The sequence below is a fragment of the Sporisorium graminicola genome, chromosome SGRAM_19 (genome assembly GCF_005498985.1).
Source record: "Sporisorium graminicola strain CBS 10092 chromosome SGRAM_19, whole genome shotgun sequence".
Taxonomy (NCBI): domain Eukaryota; kingdom Fungi; phylum Basidiomycota; class Ustilaginomycetes; order Ustilaginales; family Ustilaginaceae; genus Sporisorium; species Sporisorium graminicola.
In genome coordinates, this window is record NC_043728.1 from 445,933 (window position 1) to 458,753 (window position 12,821).

General features: G+C 57.1%; 4 protein-coding genes across 4 annotated transcripts; 2 read left to right on the plus strand and 2 right to left on the minus strand.

The window, feature by feature from the left end:
- Nucleotides 1–182: 182 nt before the first annotated feature.
- Nucleotides 183–2,837, plus strand: EX895_003114 (uncharacterized protein; the record flags this gene model as incomplete). The annotated part of the gene is made up of 1 exon (XM_029883712.1): nucleotides 183–2,837. One exon carries the CDS (start codon nucleotides 183–185, stop codon nucleotides 2,835–2,837), a length of 2,655 nt encoding a protein of 884 aa, XP_029740003.1.
- Nucleotides 2,838–3,688: 851 nt separating this feature from the next.
- EX895_003115 (uncharacterized protein) lies at nucleotides 3,689–5,848 on the plus strand (the record flags this gene model as incomplete). The annotated part of the gene is made up of 1 exon (XM_029883713.1): nucleotides 3,689–5,848. One exon carries the CDS (start codon nucleotides 3,689–3,691, stop codon nucleotides 5,846–5,848), a length of 2,160 nt encoding a protein of 719 aa, XP_029740004.1.
- A 204-nt stretch (nucleotides 5,849–6,052) lies between these two features.
- EX895_003116 (uncharacterized protein) lies at nucleotides 6,053–8,743 on the minus strand (the record flags this gene model as incomplete). Its single annotated transcript, XM_029883714.1, has 2 exons — nucleotides 6,053–8,354; nucleotides 8,478–8,743. The coding sequence occupies 2 exons, from the start codon at nucleotides 8,741–8,743 to the stop codon at nucleotides 6,053–6,055; spliced, it is 2,568 nt and encodes an 855-aa protein (XP_029740005.1).
- A 2,718-nt stretch (nucleotides 8,744–11,461) lies between these two features.
- Nucleotides 11,462–12,629, minus strand: EX895_003117 (uncharacterized protein; the record flags this gene model as incomplete). Its single annotated transcript, XM_029883715.1, has 2 exons — nucleotides 11,462–12,246; nucleotides 12,332–12,629. 2 exons carry the CDS (start codon nucleotides 12,627–12,629, stop codon nucleotides 11,462–11,464), a joined length of 1,083 nt encoding a protein of 360 aa, XP_029740006.1.
- Between the last annotated feature and the right edge of the window lie 192 nt (nucleotides 12,630–12,821).

Genomic DNA, 12,821 nt, shown 5'->3' on the forward strand with positions numbered 1-12,821 from the left:
CGATACCACCGTCTTCACGCGGCAGTCATTCCCCCTCTCAGTGCTTCTATCAACAGGTCCCTTGTTCAACTCCCGTTCCCTCTTCTAGAACAGTAAGCGTCCAACGACGTAGACAGGAGACGCTTGCTTCAACGAAACAGACCCTCCGTACTTGCACCTGTGACGAGAGCGCGACAATCACCATGCCAGCCCGTAGCTCGCGCAGCAGCGCTCCCGAAGCTCACGAGCTTCCTTCCTCGCCACCGCCCGCCGCCGTCGAAGAGCCTCTGCTCCGCACTCCCGACCTCAGCGGTGATGCCTCGCTTCAACCACTCTCGCCGCCGCCCAGATGGACGCGCAGCAACTCTCGCTACAGCCCAGAGGAGCGACCGCAAGACCCGCTCGCCCTTGCCGCTCCCGTGCCCTTTTCGCCTCCATCTTATCCTCCCTCGGATCATGCCACTCCGATCCACGAGAGACCCTACACACCACCCTTCGCACGTCCAGGATCGCGACCTCTCTCGTCAGCCAGCTCTTACATGCTCTCTACACGCTCGCAGAGCGACTATGACTCGGTCTACCAGCTCTGGCGCCAGAGCGGTACACCTGGCAGCTTCAAGGAGTTTGCCGATGGTGGCGCAAGCAGCTATCACGATTACAGGCGGGGGAGCTCCGCGAACGATTTGGAAAAGATTCAGAACTATCGGTCCGGTGCCTACACTCCGCAGTCACCCAGAGTGACTCCCAAGGAAGACCAAGACCTTCACATGGGCCAAGCCGGCGCCAAAGGTCCTAAGGACTATCGTGCCGTCGGTCTCGCCAAGTACGGCCGCGGCAAGGACCAGCGGATGTCGGCCAAGAAGAAGTGGCTTATCCTCGCTGGCGTCGCGCTCTTGGTCGGCCTCCTTACCATTGCGGTTGTGGTTCCGATCACCCAGGTGCTCCTCAAGGATCACAAATCGAACACTTCGCCCTCCAGCGGCTCCAATCACGGCTCCAATCACGGCTCCAACCACGGCTCCGGATCTGACTCAGGAAAGCAGCTGGCTACTTCGGGCACCAACGGCTCCGTCATCGTCCTCGACAACGGCAGCAACTTTACCTACGTGAACAACTTTGGTGGTCGGTGGGCCTCGCAGCCGCTAGACAACACGGCCCAGGCCCAAAACTACACGCCACCGCTCGATCAAGAATTTGATTTTGCTCGCAACAGGATTTTGGGCGTCAACCTCGGTGGGTGGCTGGTGACTGAGCCTTTCATTGTGCCTGCTCTTTACGAGCCTTACGAAAACGATTCGAGTCCGGTAAAGGACGAGTACTCACTGTCGCAGCGATATCTGTCCGAGGGTGGCGCCGATAATTTGCGCCAAAAGATGACCCAGCACTACGACACATTCATCACCGAACAGGACTTTGCCAACATTGCTGCCGCTGGTCTCAACTGGGTTCGATTGCCCATCGGCTTTTGGGCTTTCGAAACGTACGCCAACGAGCCCTACCTGCAAGGTGTCTCGTGGAACTACGTTCTCAAAGCGATTCAATGGGCACGCAAGTACGGTCTGCGCATCAATCTGGATCTCCATGCCGTACCCGGCTCTCAGAACGGCTACAATCACTCTGGCCGCCTCGGATTCATCAACTTTTTGCAAGGTCTCATGGGCAAGGCCAATAGCGAACGCACCCTGGATTACATTCGACAGATCACCCAGTTCATCAGCCAGCCCGAGATCCACAACGTCGTGCCCATGTTCAGCGTCATCAACGAACCCTACGCCATCACCATTGGCCTGCCGGCGCTCGAGTCGTGGTACTCGCAGGTCTACGCCACCTTGCGCGCAATCACGGGTACCGGTGCAGGCAACGGACCTTACATGACCATCCACGATGGCTTCCTTTCGCCCAGTGCGTGGCAAGGCTTCCTCAGCGGCGGCGATCGTGTCGCGTGGGACACGCATCCCTACATTTGCTTCGCTCAGCAAAACACGGATCCTTGGGATGTTCAGATCCTCAAGCCATGCCAGCAGTTTACGCCACTTCTCGACAATGCGCGCTCCAACATGGGTGTCGCCATGGGAGGAGAAATGTCGCTGGCCATCAACGATTGCGGTCTGTTTTTGAACGGTGTAGGTGACGGGTCTCGCTATGACGGCAGCTACACCGGTCCATCTGGGGGCAATAACCCCAGGATGGGCTCATGCCAGCCGTTTGACGACTGGGAAAATTATTCAGACGACATGAAGCAGGGGCTTCGTCGCTTCGCCCTCACTTCGATGGATTCGCTTCAGGACTTTTTCTTCTGGACGTGGAAGATCGGCAACAGTCTGAGGACGGGTAAGCCCACTTCGCCCATGTGGTCGTACTCGTTGGGACTGCAGCACGGATGGATGCCCACCAACCCACGGAGCGACTCGAGCGGCGCTTGTGCGGCGCAGGCGTCTCGCTTATCGACAACGGTCCCGACCGCCACGTGGGGCGGTGCGTTCCAGTCGTGGCAGACGGGTCGTGCTGGTAGCTACTCGGCCAATTCGGGTACCAACACTTGGCCGCCGCAATCGATCGTCTCGGCCAGCACGCCGTTCTCACAGCTACCCAGCTACACGGCCACCAAGTCGATCACGCCCGTTCCTGCCCCCACCATCTCTGTAACGGCGACTGTATCTGGACAGCCCACTGCGGCGCCTACATTTGGATCGTGGTTTAACGCGGCTCAGAACAGTCCGTTCTATACTCAGATTGGCGGATGCAACTACCCTCCTGATGCGTATAACCTCACTGGTTGGAATCCGTCTGGATGGCCTTGCGGCGGCAGCGGTGGACAGCAGCGTCGACAACAGCCGACCCCGCTTCCTCAGCAGTGATTGCCGCAGCTGCTACGCCTTTACTGTTATGGTAGATATGGCCGTCGAGACGCTTTGCGATTATGGACAGTTACCCCTTGGTTGGGGAGATTCTCTTGTACTCCTAGCTTGTATTATTAAGGACTTTGCTCTGTTGGAACGAACGAACTGCGTTCATTCATCGTAAAGCGAGACGTGTGGAAGTTGTGTGCAGACCTGGGATCGACAGCGCACCCTCTACACCACAATCTCGGTTGCAGTGAGACCCACCTGGTCAGTGCCATGTGGCAGAGCAAGCGCATCTTTCTTCCCCCACACCTACTGCACGCGTCTGAAGCGCCGGCATAGTGTATGCACAAAAATCTGCGCGTGTCTGCCCCCCCTGACCTCGTGGAATGTTGGATGGAGCTCACAAGCGAACGACAGCTGTCAAGGAAGGGAAAAAAGAAACACACGCACACGCGCACACGAAGATGCACACATACACATTCGCCTTCTCAGCCGCGCACATCTTGATGCTGCTACGGCGGCAGTTGCACGGGCGATGCTCGCATAAAAACTTTTGGGCTCCTGCATTTACGATGTAGAGTTGCGTGCGGGGCAAAAGCCGCACATCTGTGTTGCTCAAGTGCACTTGGCGGCGTGTACTTCTGAGACTTGCTTCAGGGTCAGGGTCGTTTGCAGAAGATGTGTTACAGAGTGGTAGCTTTGGTTATATACCTTGTTGTTGCTCGACAGACTTCGACTCTCATCCAGGTCCCTTTGTAGCGCTCTCTGTAAAGAGAAACCGGCTTCTTTCAACCGGCTGTTCTTCTGTTGACCTCTTCACCAGCCCTCTTCGACTTTGTTTTCCCCCGCCAACAGAGGACGCAATGAACACCCTCAAACACTACAGCTCGTACCTGAGCGTTCGGAACAAATTCAAGAGCACGGAAAAGCGTATACGTCCCAAACACTCGTTCGCCTCGTTCCTCACCGCCGACCGATCTGCCACAGCCAGCCACAGCAGCAGCAGTGGAGCCTCGTTTAGCAACCTCTCCCCCGCTGACACGTCTACTTCCTCCAACAACGGAAGCACCACAGCGTTCGACACCTATCCCGAGGACGAGGCTACATCGGAGCAGCCAGCATATAGCCCACCGCACTCGACGTCAGACTACCGATGGCGCTTTCAGGCGGACAGCAAGGTGTGGTGGAGGAACGTCGATTCGATGGCTAATTTTATCTTGCATTGGCAGACGCGGTTCTATCAGCATGGTGATATGTTTTTCAGCTGTACGCTGAATGTCGCTCCATCATCGTCGTCGGGGGATCGAGCGGTGGCGTGTGAGCTGTCCAAGGCCGAGTTAAGGGAGGCGGTGCGAAGGCTGCGGTATGACCATCCGACTGTCGCACTGCGGTTGGCGAAGCGGGGATTGCTGGGGATTGAACAGCTGCAGAACATCCCGCCGCTCATCGCGCAGCATGTGGATCTGCAGATTGCGCTGGTCTACGACCTCGTCGAGTCCGAGAGCGATGTGGAAGCGTGGCTGGACGAGGTAATCATCTACCATGATAGTGAGGAGCGGTTCGAGAACGGCGCAGCATTCCGGTCGTTCATCGCCGCCGCGACCGCCGACGGCGTACCTGGTCGCGACCGGTTGCGCGTCCACTACTGGCCCGCTTCCGCCACTCAAGACGCCAGAGTGGCGATTGAACAATCGCACTCCGTCAGCGAGGGGATCGGTACATTGTACGTTTTCGACCTGCTGCTCTCCTCGATCGCCTCGGTGCTCGCCTCACCCCACCCGCGCACCTGCGCCTGGGGCTCCGAAGTGACGCGTCTCGAGCCTGCGGTGCAGGACGCCATCGCCAATCCACCCGAAGACTGGACCGTGTCACCCGTGGAACGTAGACAGGTGGAAAAGCAAAACGCAGATCGGATGAACGGCAAAGCGACGCCACCGACGTTGGTGGACAAAGTCGGGGGAAAGGTGATCGCGATGACGCTCAAGGGCGAGAACAGCAGCAGCAGTGTGCGAAGGAAGGTGGTGAACAAGCCACTGGTGGACATGTGTCGCAGTGTAGCGGGCAAGGGGGACATGTTCCCGCTGGGACTGCTGCCCCAGACGGGTCGACCGTTTGAGGGTGCAATTACACATACGGACCTCATTTCCGACACGCTGAACCCGGACCAGACGCGCGCATTGCTCAAAGTATTGAAGCGGAAAGGTATAACGATGGCGCCGTTCATGGAGGCTTGCGCTAACATGGCGACCATGTGGGTGCGCAAGCATCGCGGGCTTGCGCCTTCCGGTCGCAAGTTCGGCGGGTGGGACGACCCAAGCCGCATCCTGGGAAGCTTCAGCAACGCCATCAGTAAGAGAAACACCCTGCAGCCCCAGTATGCGCAGTACCTCGGCCTCTGTATGTCTGGCTTCCCCACAAAGATCGCCGCCGCCTCCGCGACCTGGTCTGCGCACGCTGAGTCCAACACAACCGCGTCCCCCACCGACCCGCTCGACCCACTCCCCTGCATCACGCCACCCGAACTCGACCGCCTTTTCGGCATCGCCTCGGACCTCGCCGCCCAGTACACCGCCGCACGCCACAACCCCAACTGGCTCCGCTACGACCAGGCACTCATGTTTAACACCATGACCACTGAGTACCTCTTCCTGCGCGATTCCGCCAATTACCCCTCCATGCCCTGGCTTTCCTCCATCGGTCGCGTCGAATCCTCCTTCCGCGACAGCCACCCGCTCCCCGCCCCCGCAGAACAAGGCGCATCCCTCCAGATCCATGACCTCAACCTCGTCGGCCGCGTAGCCATCCGCCAACCCATCCTGCACATCTACACCTTCCGCATGCACACCTCCATACAGCTCTCCTTCGCCGACTGGCTCTACAACCCCTCCGACTCCGACGCCCGCAAATCTTTCCACAACAGCAAAGACGACGCTCAAGAGTCGCGCCAGAACATTCTCCACTTCTGGCTGCAGGTATTCAGATCGCTCGTCGACGCTGTGCTTCTGCAAGAAGCCGATTGTTAGACGAATGCGAGTTTGACATGTCAAGAGATAGAGAGGAACAATTGGATGATGACCGGCAGAAAAAGTGGAGAAAGCGAATGGAATGCCTTGAATGGAATGTGTGCGTTGTAAACATGAACTTGAATCAGAGAGAACAATAAAAGAATCGCAGATGCCGACTCAACCGTAGCAGGACCGGTCTTCGTCATCGTCGAGCACCGACGCCTAGCCTTCACGCCAAGACCTGCCTCGATCACCCGTGCCCAGCAAAGCACCGATCAGATCTCTTGCCGTATTGACAATCTCCACCGCACGCCCGATGATGCCTCCCTCATCTTCCTCGACGTAGTCGTGGGCTAGTGGCACGCGAGGCTCCGAATTGTGCGGCGCTACCAATGCACCTGTCGCACTCGTCCTTCGCGGCAATGTAGGGCTCGAAGGTCCACCACCCGAGATATCGGCCCCACTGCCAGAACCCGAGCGACGATTCCTACTGGCCCTCGCAAGGATGAAGGTAGGGGTGTTGAGCGGAGTGGGTCCCACCTCCACGGGACCGTCGGGGCTCGTGACGCTGGTAGTCTTGGTGGCAGGCGGCGCGTTGCTAGGGATGTTCTCGACGTCGACGCTCAGTTCGGTACAGGCGGCAGCGTTTGACGACGTCGATTTGGCTCGAGCAGCAGAGGTCCGGCTGCCACCGCCTCCTTTCCTCTCGTCCGACCAATAGCTTCGATCCTCGCCATACATGTAGCGATCGCCATCGCGGTCCTGCGAAGACCGGTTGGAGCTGCTGCCGTCATCCTTGGCGTCTAGGTGCGGGCTTGCTGGGAAATGCGGGCTGGCCAAGCCGTACGACCCTTGTCCATCTGAGTCGTAATCGTTCAGGGACCGATTCGCGAGCGTACGCGCCTTTCCTCCGTGCGCTGTTGCATCTCCAGCTCGAAGGCCATCAGCTCCATCTCGCGCACCGTCTTTGGTGGCGGAGGCGGCGCCGCCGGTCCGAAAGGAATCGCCACTCCGTGCATTACTCCGCGAGGTGCCAGGCGACGTTGAAGAAGCGGGGCTGGTGGATGCGGAGGCGGCGGCAGCGGCAGCGGAAGAATACCGATCAAAGCTTCCATTGGCGGCCGTCGAGTTGGTGGGCGAGTGTCCGGTCGAGTTGCCGCTGTTGGTGCGAACGCGTCCTTGCCGCGCCGCTTCCTGGATGCGCTCGTAACTCGCCGAGCTGCCCAGGCGCTGCGAAGGGCGACCTCTCTCGCGCGAGTCTTCTCCACGCGACGAGTCGTAAGAGTCGCCAAACGAGGACGAGGACAGAGACTCTTGATGCGAGGTACCGAGCACGTCGTAATCGCCCTCAGCCTCTAAGCTCCGCGATTCATAGTCTTCTGCGGGCGTCTGATGAACAATCCTATGCTTGAGGATACCTCTTGGGGCAACACTGGCCTGCGACTGCTCCGGCGTTGCATTGGCTAGATCTTGAGGCGACGTGGATGATGTGGATCCGTCAGTCCTGTCTGACTCGCTGTGGTCAAAAAAGCTTCCGTAGGTTCGGGAAGCGTCAGGGCTGCTCGCAGCGTCGCCTGTGTTAAAAACCGGCCCATTCGAGTTGGCATGGTCGCTCGAACCGTCTGCCAGGTCAGGACCGTCGAAATAGTCAAAGTCGCCATTGAAGTCGTCTTCGAGATCCCACTGGACACCTCGCGCGGTGGGATCGCCGTGACTCGCGGGCACGCCTGCACGAGCGTAGCCGTACTGCGCCGGATAGGTCGACACGGTGCTACCGTTGTTGGCGCGCGTGGCGAGAAAGCCGGTGGGATCCACTACAGCGGGCGAGGGCGAGGGATACACCTCGGACGTCTTGAGACGAGTGGGTGCCAGCTTAGCAATGGTGGCTGCGTAATCCAAGGGCTTGGAGGAAGACGAGGCAGAAGCGTGAGAGATGGCGGGCGAAGTTCGTGGGCTGGACTTCATTGTGAGCACCTCCTCTTCCTCGCTGCTGGCATCCTCGTCCTCTTCGTCAAATTCGTCCTCGTCGTAGTCGTCGTAGTCTGGATACTGTGTGTCCAGGGCGATGCACTGTTCGACACGGTGGTTGAAGCTGATGTGACGCTTTTCTTCTGAGCCCGCACTGTCGGCCCGTGCAATGCTGGGAGACTTTTTCTTCTGCGCCGACACCAGAGGCATGGCGTTGGGAGAACTGCCGACGCGCTTGGCAGCCCTGCTGACGAGGTTGGAATCCGATTTGACTGCAAAGAGGGCTTGACGCTGCGGGGCTGTTTCTTGCGCCTTGCGGTCCTGCGCTTCCATGTGTTCGTCGATGGGGTTGGTCTCGAGCTCGAGGCTGGGAGAAGCGGCGTTTCCTGGCGTTGTTAGCATATCGGAGATAGTGCGGTGCTTGAGAATGGAGCGGACGCGGTGACCGTCGTCCAGATCAAGACGGTCGGCGGTGGTGGCGAGCTTGGGCGGCGGCACAGACTCAACGTGCTCGTGGAGAGGACCATACAACCATGTTACATCGCTGTCCTTGAGCCTGTAGACCGGGTCGAAATGATGAAAAAGATTGAAGCGACAAAGGTCAGCAATGTGAAGGATGTAGTTTTTGTTGCAGAGCAACGTATGGACGAGGAGTATGTGCAGGTCAAAGTGTACTTACCAGTTGAGAGTTTCTGGGCTGATGGTTTTGAGATTGCCACGCTGTTTCGCCCACGTACGCCAACTTGCATTTTCGAGCCTGACACCGTTGGCGATCTGGTTCTTTTGCTTTGTCATGGCTTTCCAGCTGCTCCACACATCTTCGTCGGTCCACTGGTGGCTGAGGTAGTCGACGCAGACGGTGGGCATGCGCGACTCGATCTGGGCGTCATCGGGTGCCGGTGCGTTGTTCGCAACGGTAGGATACGGCTGAGGTGTGGACAACATCTTGAAGGAAGGATACTTCGAGAGAATCTATCGATAGGAACTGGAAAGGGAATGCAGAGCAAGATGATGAGGTGTTGATCGATGACAGCGGGGGGTGTTGCTGTGGGCAGCGAGCGGAGGTTGGAAAGCAAGATTGTCCGATAGGATGGTTGTGGGGTGAGTTGCGGCTACACCTGTTCAACTTAGAGCTTTTCGCACATGGGTACTGCGCAGTGCGAGCTCAGGGAAGTGGTATTGGGAGGCGTTGCGAGGGGTTGCGCAGCAGCAGCCTTGGTGACCTGAACAGTGAGGCAGGCCGGTGATTTTCGATGCCGTCTCGAAAGCGATGTTGAGCCGAAATACAGCTTTCCCAGTATGCTCGTCCGTGTGATGGGACGACCGATCAAGAAGCCTGTGCGGATCAAGCTTGAGAGGCGTTGTGCCTTAGTTCTCGAGAGATGAAGATATAGAGAGAGAGAGGCTGCGGGATAGCGGCTTGGAGAGATTAGCAGTCGGAGAGGGTACAAGATCGTTGGGACCGCAGCGTTGGTCGATCTGTGATTTTCGCCGTGGGAACTACTACGATCGCACAACCGGAGATAGCAAGTGGTGGAAGGTTGATGAGGAAGAAACCAAGTAGAGTGGACAGAGAGAGGGTCTGGAGAGATGATGAGCGACGATTAGCTCTTGACGAACGCAAAGCGGAATGCGAGAGAGCGAGTCCGCTTTGGATGGACCGACCGATAATGCGGCGTCGGTGTGTGTCTGTCTGTCCACTAAGTTGGTGAGTATGTGTGCGGGTCGAGAACGATATCGCGCTGTGCTGCCTCGTCAAATTTGATTCGCTTCGCCTTGCTTGCTAAATAACAGTCGAGGCTGTCCTGCCCGTCCGTCGGTGCCTTGCCTTCCCCGTGCCCACTCTCTCTTACTGCCTGTCTCGCTTTGATCACCGTAAGTCACACACTCTCTCTGGAACTGCGCGCGAACGAGAAAGGAAATTCGACCTTTCCTTTTTCGTCTCTGTCTGCGGTTGCTCACCAGTCAAAGGCGAAAAAGACCACAAAAAAGCTGGAAATTGCGAATTTGGGAAATCAATCAGAAATTCGAAAACCCATCGTCGATTGCCTCTCGCCTTTGACTTTTGCGCTTGCAGAAGGCGACGATGGTGAGGGGTCGCTTCCCGCTGTGTTCCGGACAGACCCTCTTGCAAATCGCTCCTTCCCTCTCTCGCCTCACCTTGACCCTCGACCCTTTCCTTGGCCTGCTCGTCTGGTTAATTTTCGTAGCAGAAGCCGCCGAGTATAAATGTCTTTCTTCGACCGAAAATCTTCCGGAGACGTGTGAGGGGGAAGCAATGCGCTCAGTTGGTGCAGAAATGACGAGAGAATGCGCTAAGCATTTCATTCTTCTCGCTCATGCACAACTATGGACGCCTTGCTCAGACTCAGAACTGACTACTCATTCTCTGGCGAACTAAAAAATTCATGTGTCAAGCGGGCTGATCCCAAATCGCTGTTTAGCAAGCAAGTACAGAGGGTGGCGGCTGCTGTGTCTAAAGCAAGACTTTGGAAGCTCTTTGATGAAAGCCAACGACGTCGGTGCTGGTCGGCGTGGCCGTTGGGAAAAGTGTGGGCGCCACCCCGGTCTCCGATAACGAAGTTCGGCCTTTTTTTCTCTTCTCTCCGTGTGGCTTGCATTTGAGGGTCACGCAGATATCTTCAATAAGTTGTGTTCTGGAAGCAAACATGAGGAGCCTCCTGCATCGGTACTTTTGGTCTTTTCCTTCCGACAACAAGGAGGCTTCGTCTGCTGGCAAAGGGGGCTTTGCTCGCTTTAACGCGAAAAGATGAGCGAGCAAGCAAACACACAACAGCTGCAAAGCCGACGCACAGCGTTGAAAGCCTGCATTCCCCAAGAAACGCACACACTCTCTTTTTCTCTCCCTCTCTCTCTTCGGCCATGCGGCTAATAGTATCAGCCCAGGAACAAGGCGACGCGCATTGAGTCCATGTCACGCACATCTTGCTGTTCATATCCCTCTCGTTCGCAAGCACATTGAGGGTTGAGCGAACCAGCCAGTAGCCTGGATAGGCAAAGGCAAATGCAAAGGCAAAAAGGCAAGCGCCTTCGCTTCGACCGGTCCTGCATGTCAGCCGGGCGGAGTTCACCCACAATCCAATGCCTTGCCTGCTTGTGGCTTGCCATTTCCATCTCAATCCGAAAGAAACGCACGCGCCATGCTCAAATACGAGTAGACCCGAGGCTCAATTTTTGGGATTACACGGACGAAAAGGTTGGCTCGGAAACGGGGTTCTGTCGATCATGCCGCCGCCTGTACGCCTGTTCCAAGACCACATGCGAGTAAGCACTTGACTTCAACCGGTATGCCGAGAGAAAAATAAGACTGCTTGCTGCCGTAGCATGCGGATCGTCATCTTTGCTTCTGACCCCTTTTGCCATAGTATGAGCGCTGAGACAAGAGGGTCGGTCACAAGACACAACCCCAAGTCGCTGAATCCCCGCGTGACCCTCCAAACCCCGCAATCCGAAAATTGACCGAACGATCTTACACGCATCAGCAAAAAATAGACACGATCGCTTCAATCATATTTTCACAGCCCGCTCCTCATGAAGGGATTCGAGCCGACGTTTCAAGTTACATCGACTGGGCATTGTGCGGGTGCGGATGGTGGCGGTGCTATCGGTCTTGCGGAAACACGTCCGAGGCGGCATCATTTGCTACTTGGAAGACCTCTTCCTGAGCTGGGCCCTCAGCCCGTCAATGACAAGGTCGCGCTCCATGAGCTTCACCTCCAGGCTTTCGGCCTCACGTTGGCAAGCCAAGTTGAGCTCTGCCACCGCTTCTACGACCTTGGTTGTAGCTACACGCCTAGGCGAAGAATGGTCGAGTGCGGTCAGCGAGACTCGGTAGGAATTTGCGAGGAGAGTGTCTTCGTCGCTGCTGCTGCTGTTGTTGCCGACACTGTTACCGATGCGGATTGCGGAACTGCTCGAACTGTTGCCGCTGCCAGTGTTGGAGCGGATCGCGACAACTACCGATTTGGTACTGCCTTGCTGAGCGTGGGCGGGCTGAGATACAGATTTGGCCCGAGCTGGAACACCTTCGAGGTCTCGTGCGGCTTGCGAAGCAGGTGGCTGCTGTGGCTCGCGCGCGTTGAGGCTAGGTCCAGCGAACTCGGGCGGCGAGAAGGCGCGTACGCCTTTGCTGTTCGCAAGAAGATCCTTCACCCAATCCTCCTCGAAGAAAGGCTTGAGCGAACCAGCGTTGTCGTTGGCAGACTTCTGAGTCTTGGATCGCTTGGGTTGCTGGACCCGCGGCTTGGGCGAAGTGTCGCGGATCTCGATGACTTGGGTGCTATTCAGGAGAGACGGGGTTCGAGTCCTCTTTTGCGGCGATCTGGAGCTGCCGCTTCCGCTGCTGATCTTATTGGTGGAAGCCAGCTGCTCACAACTCTGCGTAGCCGTGAGGAGACTCTCTGCCTCCAGCTGATCGCAAAGCTCGACTAGAACCGAACAGAATGAAGTCAGTCGACAGGCTGAGACACAGAAGATGGGCCATAGAAGCTGTTTGTGCACGCGGAAACCTACAGTCCAGCTCGTTTGGCGCATGTGCATCAAACTCGTCTAGTTCATCCACTTCTTCCTCCTCTTCAGTGGGTCCGCGAAGGAGCACAGCGCTGTCACCAATGCTTTTGGTTTGACTCATGGTGCTGAACGAGACCAGGCCAAGTCTGGAAGGGTGACTTGAAGACTGCGACGACCTGATGCGATTGCCAGGTGGCGGTAGCGTGAGGAGGCTAGGTGAGTCAAAGACGTCGATGGGAGAGGATAGTGTCGGTTGAGATGGATCCGCACCTTGCGGATGCGGAGTAGTTTCCGCACTCATCGAGGAAAAGCTGCTTGTGCTGACACAGAGGGAAAATCCGCAAAGTAGAAAAGCGTCGCCCTCCGTGCCAAGACCGGTTTGAGCATCTTCCAGCTCGACGGTATCTTATATCACTTCGACAATGTCGCGATCGTTGGAGCGAATGGCTTGAGACTTGAAGTCGACGGCGAACGGCCTGGGAGGCGACTGAAA